Source organism: Leptonychotes weddellii, chromosome 6 (genome assembly GCF_054177405.1).
Source record: "Leptonychotes weddellii isolate Sample4059 chromosome 6, ASM5417740v2, whole genome shotgun sequence".
Taxonomy (NCBI): domain Eukaryota; kingdom Metazoa; phylum Chordata; class Mammalia; order Carnivora; family Phocidae; genus Leptonychotes; species Leptonychotes weddellii.
The window spans coordinates 52,471,353-52,481,211 of record NC_138374.1 but is presented as its reverse complement, the minus strand read 5'-3'; the positions used below and the strand labels follow the sequence as shown (position 1 = coordinate 52,481,211).

At 40.5% G+C, this 9,859-nt stretch overlaps 1 protein-coding gene and 1 non-coding gene across 2 annotated transcripts in view; one reads left to right on the top strand and one right to left on the bottom strand.

The window, feature by feature from the left end:
* Positions 1-6,850, bottom strand: part of CTNNA3 (catenin alpha 3) — a 1,573,809-nt gene extending 1,566,959 nt beyond the window's left edge. Inside the window, exons 1-2 of the mRNA XM_081824173.1 lie at positions 6,535-6,850; positions 4,031-4,126 (exon numbers count right to left, since the gene is read on the bottom strand). Of these exons, the coding sequence (XP_081680299.1) occupies positions 4,031-4,126; positions 6,535-6,721 (283 nt within the window). The 5' untranslated portion in view covers positions 6,722-6,850. The remainder of the gene's footprint in view (positions 1-4,030; positions 4,127-6,534) is intronic.
* Positions 6,851-7,174: 324 nt separating this feature from the next.
* TRNAS-UGA (transfer RNA serine (anticodon UGA)) lies at positions 7,175-7,256 on the top strand. The gene has a single exon. It is a non-coding gene; the product is annotated as a tRNA-Ser (tRNA).
* The last annotated feature ends 2,603 nt before the right edge of the window (positions 7,257-9,859 follow it).

Below are 9,859 nucleotides of genomic sequence, written 5' to 3'. Positions count from 1 at the left end.
TTTGTGGAACATAAGGAATAACATGGAGGACATTAGGAGAAGGAAGGGAAAAATGGGCGGGGGGAATTGGAGGCAGAGATGAACCATGAGAGACTATGGACCTGAGAAACAAACAGGGTTTTAGAGGGGAGGGGGGAGGGGGGATGGGTTAGCCCGGTGATGGGTATTAAGGAGGGCACGTACTGCATGGAGCACTGGGTGTTATACGAAAACAATGGATCGTGGATCACTACATCAAAAACTAATGATGTATTGTATGGTGACTAACATAACATAATAAAATTAAAAACTACAAAATAAATAAATAAATAAAAGACCTAAACCATCAAAAAAAAAAAAAAACACTGATGAGAGAAATTGAGGACAACACAAAGAAATGGACGGACATTCCATGTTCATGGATTGGAAGAACAAATATCACATCACATTGCATCACAATTCCAGACTTCAAGTTATATTACAAAGGTGTAGTGATCAAAACAGTATGGTACTGGCACAAAAACAGACACATAAATCAATAGAACAGAATAGAGAATCCAGAAATAAACCCACAATTAAATGGTCAATTAATCTTCAACAAAGCAGGAAAGACTATCCAATGGGAAAACGATAGTCTCTTCAACAAATGGTGTTGGAAAAACCAGACAGCTACATGCAAAAGAATGAAACTGGACCACTTTCTTATACCAAACACAAAATAAACTCAAAATGGATTAAAGACCTAAATGTGAGACCTGAAACCATAAAAATCATAGAAGAGAGCAGAGGCAGTAGTTCTCTGACATTGGGCATAGCAACTTTTTTCTAGATAGGTTCCCTGAGGCAAGGGAAACAAAAGCAAAATAAACTATTGGGACTACATCAAAATAAAAAGCTTCTGCAGAGCAAAGGAAACAATCAACAAAATTGAAAGGCAACCTATGGAATGGGAGAAGATATTTACAAATGACATATCTGATAAAGAGTTAGTATCCAGAGGTGCCTGAGTGGCTCAGTTGTTACGCGTCTACCTTCGGCTCAGGTCATGATCCCAGGGTCCTGGGATCAAGCCCCACATCAGGCTCCCTGCTCAGCAGGAAGCCTGCTTCCCCCTCTCCCACTCTCCCTGCTTGTGTTCCTGTTCTTGCTATCTCTCTCTGTGTCAAATAAACAAATAAAATCTTTAAAAAAAAGAGTTAGTATCCAATCTTTATATACTTATAAAGAACTTATAAAACCAAATATATATGCTTATATATTTGGTTATATATTTAGTTAGTATCCAGTTTTTATATATTTATAAAGAACTTATAAAACCAAATACCCAAAAAACAAATAATCCAATTAGAAATGGGCAGGAGACATAAACAGACATTTCTCCAAAGAAGACATCCAGCATTCTCCAAAGAAGACATCCAGATGGCCAACAGACACGTGAAAAGTGATGCTCATCATTGCTTATCATCAGGGAAAGGCAAATTGAAAGTACAATGAGATATGACCTCACACCTGTCAGAATAGCTAAAATCAAAGGCACAAGAAACAGGTGTTGCCAAGGATGTGGAGAAAAAGAAATCCTCTTACACTGTTGGTGGGAATGCAAACTGGGGCAGCTACTCTGGAAAACAGTGGAGATTCCTCAAAATGTTTAAGATAGACCTACCCTACAGTCCAGCAATCACACCACTGGTATTTACCCAAAGAATATAAAAACACTCATTCAAATGGATACATGCACCTCTATGTTAATAGCAGCATTATTTACAATAGCCAAATTACAGAAGCAGCCCAAGTGTCCATCAATTGATGAATGAATAAAGAAGATGTGGTATATATACATATATATTTTTTTTTAAAGATTTTATTTATTTATTTGAGAGAGAGAGAGAGAGAATGAGAGAGAGAACACAAGAGGGGGGAGGGTCAGAGGGAGAAGCAGGTTCTCCGCTGAGCACGGAGCCTGATGTGGGGCTCGATCCTGGGACTCGAGGATCATGACCTGAGCCAAAGGCAGTCGTTTAAGCAACTGAGCCACCCAGGCGCCCCTATATATATTTTTTAAAACACTTATCTGAGAGAGAGCACATGCTCATGTGTGATAGTGCACGGGGGGAGGGGGAAAGGAAGAGAGAGAATCCCAAGCAGACTCCACACTGAGCATGGAGCCCAACACACAGCTCGATCCCATGACCTGAGCTGAAATCAACAGATACTCAACTGACTGAGCCACCCAGGTGCCCCAAGAAGATGTGGTATATAAATTCAATGGAATGTTATTCAGCCATAAAAAAATGAAATCTTGCCATTTTTAATGACATGGATGGGGCTAGAGAGTATTATGCTAAAGGAAATAAGTCAGTCATAGAAAAACAAATACCATACGATTTCACTCATATCTGTAATTTAAGAAACAAAACAAATAAGCAAAGGGGGGAAACAGAGAGAGAGAGAGAGAAACCAAGAAATAGACTCTTAACTAGAGAGAACAAACTGACGGTTACCAGAGGGAAATTGTGTGGGGGATGGGTATAATAGTTGATGCATATTAAGGAGTGCCCTTGTCATGATGAGCACTGGGTGATTAAAAACTTAAAAAAAAAATGATTAATGTGGGGTGCCTGGGTGGCTCAGTCGTTAAGCATCTGCCTTCAGCTCAGGTCATGATCCCAGGGTCCTGGGATCGAGCCCGACATCAGGCTCCCTGCTCGGCAGGAAGCCTGCTTCTCCCTCTCCCACTCCCCCTGCTTGTGTTCCCTCTCTCGCTGTGTGTCTCTCTCTCTGTCAAATAAATAAAATCTTTTTAAAAAATTAAATTAAATTTTAAAATGATTAATGCATCAAATTTATTGCATAAAGTATAAAATAATTTTTTAAAATCTTGATGCCACCAATAAAGTTCTATTCTAATAAAAAAAAAAGAAAAATAAAAGAAGATTCGTTTGTCTTAATTCTATTTCTTAATTCTTAATTGGCATGGCATTAGGGGACCAATTAGGTAGGAAAATCCTATAAATAAGTTGCTCTAGTGCTGAGTAGGATATATCTCCAATCTTCCTCAAACATATATGTTTAATATATTTCCATCACTTTTCATGATGCCTGTAACTTACCAGCTAAACCTTCATTAGGGTTTTGTTGCCAACAACTTAGTAAATTTTTTGGCCAACTTGAACTAAGTTCTCCTACATATGTTGTCTAAAATGGATAGCTACAGTAATTCTGTAATCAGTACAGAATTAAATTTAAGAACCTTGAATGGTGGCTAAGCCTCTAAAATTCTGCAGTTGTTGTCAACTCTATTTCTTTCAAATGAGGTACAAAAGCACATAAGGCAGCTAAGGTAAAATTTCCAGACTCTGATCACCTCTCGTTGATTACTATGTATGGGTTTTGTGTGCGATGTCCATAAAAATACAATTGTGTAACAGAAAGAACAGGGATTTAGAGAGGATCTGATTGGCCCAGCTTGAGTTACATAGTAGGCAGGATTCTAAGATGGCTCCCAAGAAACCTGCCCCAGCTACATGTACAGACCCTATATAATCCCCCTTACTTGAGCTGGATTTGTGAACATAATGCAATAGTCACTTCTGCAATCACATTATATTACATAAAACTCCACTGTAGTAAACTAGAGAGTAATTCTTCTGGTGGCCTTAAAGAACCAACCTACAACCAACTATCATGTTGTTGAGAGGGCCACATGACCAGGTACAACCTCTAGCAGCTGAGAGTGATCCTCCACTGACAGGAAACAAGTCCTACAACCACAGGAGCTGAATTCTGCCAACAACTAGTGATCTTGGAAGAGGACCCCAAGTCTTAGATAAGATCAAAGTCCCAGTCACCGCCTTGAGATCTGGTCAGACCCTGAGGAGAGGACCCAGCCAACCCACAACCACACCCATGACCATATTCCTGACACACAGAAACTGTGAGATAATAAATTCATGTTGTTTTAAGTCACTAAACTTGTTGTAATTTGTTATGCAGCAACAAAAAAACAATATAAGTCACATGCCTACCCCTTGACCAGAAGACAGTGGTATACCTTGATTAACAGCTGAAGTAAGGCTGCAGCCAATGGAGGAGGAGTGGTCCTCTTTAAGCACAACTGAAGTGTCACCACTAGTTGAAAGGATGGATACTGGAATAAAAAAAATTTAAAAACTCACCAGCCACAATATATTCAGTATCTGACATCTCATAGGCCTTCAAATTTCAACTCACAACTCTCCCCTACTCAGTAAACTCCGTCTACTGCCATATACACACTTCCTGATCTACACACCACTGGACCAGAGACTAACAAAGAATACATGAAGGCATCAAAATCTAGTAAGAACAGGGGTGCCTGGGTGGCTCAGTCGTTAAGCGTCTCCCTTGGCTCAGGTCATGATCCCAGGGTCCTGAATCGAGCCCCTCCCGCCTGCTTCTCTCTCTCCCACTCCCCCTTGCTTGTGTTCCTGCTCTCACTATCTCTCTCTCTCTCTCTGTGTCAAACAAATAAATAAAATCTTTAAAAAAAAAACAAATGACAGTCTTGAATCTTCCACTAATTAGCTACATGACCTTGGGCAAGCCATTCATGGGCCACAGTTTCCTGTCTGTAAAAAAAAAAAAGGGATTAGACTAGCTTTAATGTCTCTTCCAACATTAAAACTATGATTTTTTTAATTCAAAAAACAAAACCCCCAAAATAATTCAAAATAAATTTTGATTGCTGTAAAAAGAAACCATCTGCTCCTAAACACATGGCCCATCCCCCTCAATATTCTGCCTCTGAAAGTGGCATCAAGAAAGGTTTTTAAGGGTGCCTGGGTGGCTCAGTCGTTTAAGCATCTGCTGTCGGCTCACGTCAGGATCCCAGAAGTAAGGAGCCTGCTTCTCCCTCTGCTGCTCCCCCTGCTTGTGCTCTCTCTCTCAAATAAAATATCTTTAAAAAAAAAAGATTTTGAGAGAAAGCCACAGATATTTGCCTTCCACACCAAATTAGCTTGATAAAAACTACCACATAAAAGAATCTGGGGTTAGTACAGAGAAGGAGGCAATCAGAATGACCAGGGGATCTTTACAGAGTTTTAAAAATGCCCATGGTTGAAAATCAATGTTTTATGATGTTACTGTCATGAATCATAATACATTTATGTTATAATTATGTTGGAAACATGTATTTTGCTTCTTTTCCCTTAGCTGCCACTCACTGCATTAAATGGCAATGCTAAAAACTAAGGTTGCATCTGAAAGAATTCATTTGTAAATTCACGCTTTTTGAAAACCTATAATAATTTTGATCTCTTGGCTCATTTTCGTAATATGATAAATCAGGAAAAAGGCAATTTCATTTTCTGAAAAGCCTACATTAACTCAAATAAGCTGAAAATAAAACATTAATGTAGTTATTTCACTTCTGAAATTTTGCAAAGAAATTTTAATCACAGTTGTTCTCACCAAATACACATTAACTTTGTAATAGATTCTTTTCCTTTGCAGTCTTCCCTTCCCCTCAAAATTAAATCAAAAAATGAGCACAAAACCTTCTGGATAGATTTTTTGGTTAAACTATCTTCACCATAATCAATTCCCATTACTGTCAAGCTTTTAAGCAAGTGAGGAGAATTCCTAAGAGGAGAAGGGAAAGTTAAGAGAAAGAGCTTTCAGTAAATATTACCATTTAACTGCATTTAACTTTAAAAAGACTTCCAAATCAAGGTACGACTAATGAAGTAAGATTAAATGATAGGTTATCTCACAGCACATGTAGAATATTAAGAACAAGAATAAAGGACAGAAATTTATTTCTTCTTAGATAGTCTCTATTGGAAAAGTGCCAAATAAAGTTCACATATATGATAAAATTCATGCCTGGGATTGTCGGGAATAACTTTGGTCCCATACAGTATTCAGACAGAAACTGCGACCATTCCTGCAGCTTTGCCAAATTAAAAACAAAGATAAAAATTATAAAAACAATTTCAAACCAGATAAAAATTCCTATAATTCTTAAGTATTTTGTTCCCCTTCTTTAATTAAATCGGTTTAGACACAGCACCATAATTTAGTTAGAAGAAAATGGTACCAAAAAGTCTCAAGAAAATTCACACATAAAGTGAGGTCACTCAACATCCGGGTTTCCAAAAGACAAGGATTTGCCTTCCATTAACACTATGAGATAGATGGTGAAGTTTCCTTCCAGGAACACTTTTAGTATTTTAAATTTAAAAAAGAAATTTAGAAATTTAATAAAAGGTTGCCTTTGTTGTTGTTACCAAATCGTGCATCAACAGATAGCACCAGCTGCTGGGTGCGGGGGCGCGGGGGAGCGGGGGGCGGTGGGCGCCGCCTCCACGTGCGAGGGTTGGAAGCTGCGCGTGCACCCAGGAGTCGGCAGCGCCAAGCCACGGCCGGTCCCGGGCCTCTGTTCCCTGAGGTAGGCGGCAGAGTACCGACCGACCTACCCGGTTCTGAGAGCTTTAACAAAGTAACTCAAAAAGTAAAAAAAGGACCCAGCGCTGAAGGGAGGAAATTAATGATACTTAAAGGTAGAAAGCAGACCTAATGCGCAGAACTTGGTTCTCAAACCACGTCCAATGCTCAACACTTGAGAGAGCAGAGACCACACTTGGGGCCCGATTTCTTCCAGCAGGGACCCTTGGGGAAGAATGAGAGAGGACTGCTTGAGCAGAAGCTTGGGGCAGGCGAGGCCACAGACGGCGACCCGACTCCTCACGCCTCCCTCCATTATGCACAGAGGAGGGCTCAGCAAGACGCGGTGAACGCGGGAACGCAGCCGAAGACGCACACTCCCGCAGAAATGCGGAAATTTCCCAGAGCGCAGGCCCGCAGCACTCAATGAGATAGGTCTTTGTTTCACAGCTATCTCGATTACCTAATGAGGAAGTGGGAGGGCAAAAACATGGTCAGCGACCAGAAGCCAAACAACTTTGTGATTTTCGGAGTTCAGCGAAGGGAAGGGTTTCCCAGACGTTCTGCTTAAGGGAGTTTACTTAAACTACTTAAGGGGGTTTCTCTTACTTCTCCGTTTACACGATAGAGTTCACACAATTTGAGCGGTCAACCTCTGACGCTTTCTGAACCGAGCTGGGAAGGTTGTAGGCTCCGCCTTTTAGTGTGCATAGCGCGCGTGCGCGCAGTTATTGCACTAAAGCGTCTCCGCGTTTCTTTCGCCTCCGTGGCAGCGATGGCCGAGTGGTTAAGGCGTTGGACTTGAAATCCAATGGGGTCTCCCCGCGCAGGTTCGAACCCTGCTCGCTGCGGAAGCAGGTGGCTTCACTTTTCCTCTTCTAATATATGCCATTACATGAGAATCGTTAACTCTTAACTGCTGCATTTCCCTTCCTAGTAGCCAAATGGCTCTCCTACAGAGAAGTTTAATGTGTTAAAGAAAAGCCAATAAATGTCATCGCTGCAAATGTAACTATGTATACGCTAAAGGGAAAAATCGTCCTTTGTCCTTACCAGCAAGGTAGCAGTTTAGGAATCTTGTTCCACAATGTGAAGAAAAGTTTGCAAAATTAAAATAAGGTAAATATTGGCACAAGTTTTTGGGCTATCACAGCCCAAACAAGCTATCATATTAAAACTGATGGTGGGTGGAGGGATGGGTTAAATAGGTGATGAGCACAGTACACCTGAAACTGATATAACTCTGTATGTTGACTATACTGGAATTTAAAAACTTAAAAAAAAAACTGATGGCAAAGTTAATGCTGTTACTTCTTCAATCCCAGAATCACCTTCGACAGTTCCCCCACTGCATGAAATGGGAAACAAGAATGTTTAAAAGTTTGACTTCTATACAATGATAGATACGTCTACAGAATGGAACACTGCATGTAGCCACTAAAGTGATAGTGATGACTTGAAAAGGCCTTCTCAGTTTTGCCAAATGCAAAATGTTGGACAGATTGGAAAACAATAGATATTATAATCACATTTTTGTTAAACTATTTATAGAGTCATTTTGTGGCAAGAATGGGAGAAAACGACTAAATAGGGGCTGCAAAGAAATAATCAAAATGTTAGCACTAATTATTATCTCTGGGTAGTGGAATTTGGGAGGATTTTAATATTTTTAACAGACAATTTATTGCTTAACTGAGTTTTCTAAAATTTGTATATTGACCCAGTTTTTTTTATTTTTTTAATAATAAAAGAATATTGTGCGGTTAGCCTTTGAGACTGTACACATCCCCTTTCTGCTCCCTTTCACCTATTTTCACAATCTCCCTCCCACTCCATGCTTTCCAGGTGCTCTTACGGAGTTCCCTAACACTTCAATGCTGGCTAGTTTTCTGTGGTACCTGAAGTAGATTCCACCCACATAGACCCCATCCCATTTGAGTAGTGGCTGAACATACTTACCACATTCACATCTTCAATCCATCCTCTCTGCCCAATCCTACCTCTTCTGCCCCTATTGAAGTCACTTTTAAATGGTCGTATTGGTTTCCTAGTTGGTCTCCTTTCCTCTCATTCAGGATCACATTCAGCTGCAAATAACAGAAAATCCAACTCTAGTGACTTAACACAAGAAATCTGGGAGTAGGCAAGTTTCAAATGAAACAGGGAACAGAGCTCTCCCCATCTTCTCGTTCTGCCATTTTAATGCATAGGCCTCATCCCCTGCTTGTTGTCTCATTCTCCTAAGATGGTTGCTATACCTCCAGAGCTCACATCTGTATTCAGCTAGGAAGGGGAGAGACAAGAACCCTCAGTTTGGGTCTCATTGACTTGAACTGTGTAACATGGCCATCACTAGCTACAAGGAACTCTAGCTGGGTATATAGCTACCCAAATCAAAATTGGAATTGCACTGGTAAGGAAGACACATGAATGGTTACTGAGTGGACAACTAAATGAATCTGCCACACGCCTTTAACAGGAAAGTCAAACTTGTAGGCATAAAACAAGTCCCCTGTCTGCCTTCCCAGCCCTCCTTCCCTTCTCTCCAATCTCCTTTTGAGTTATTAGCAGGCCTCCCAGCACTGCATGCTAGTTCATGCCTTCGAACCTTTCTACATATTCACATACAATTACCTGGAATATCTTTGTCTTGCCTTCGTCCTTCTCCCCTCATTAGGAAAAGAGGGCCGCGCATCATTTGAACTCCCTTTCTATTTAGAGAACTTTCTCTCTTTTTGAATCCAGGTGTGAGACAGCAATCCATCCTCCTGCCCCATCCCCATCATAGAAGCTGAAAAAGCCACGTATTTGCTTATCAAGAGTCCCTTGCAGCTACAGAGGCAGTCAAATGTGCCCACCTGCAACTTTCAATCAGAGTCATTAATGCAAAGAAGCAGGGAGGGTAAGGATCCATCCTGGTGGTGAGCAGAGGCTACAATGACAGCCACAGGCATTGCTAACAGCAGCAACACCAAGGCTGCAATTGGGGTTTACAGCTGTTCAGCATCAGTGACACTATTGTCTATACCAGACTGGTTTTGTGGTGTCATTCTGAAATGATCCTGGATTATGCCTAGCCAACTTACTCCTCTCCGTTCTCCAAAAGCAGCTTTGCAGCCTTCCTGGTAATTTTATGAACTATTCAAAATCCTTACAGTAAGTCAGTAAGTTTTCTGCTTAAATCAGCCCCAGTTTTTGTTTGTTTGTTTTGTTTTTTTTTTTTTTTTTGCTTCCAAATACCAGATAAGCTTCTCTCCTCACCCCACCAACATGATAGAAACTCATGTTTTCTCTTCAAGTATCACCTTAGGGGTAAAGCATTCCTGCGATCCCCAAGCTGACTCATAAGACCCTTTTATATTCTCCTATTCCCTATTATAGCAAGGATCACATTGAAATATTTCTGTCTTGTTTGCCTGTCTTCCCACTAAGTGCCAATTTCCCTGCAAATATA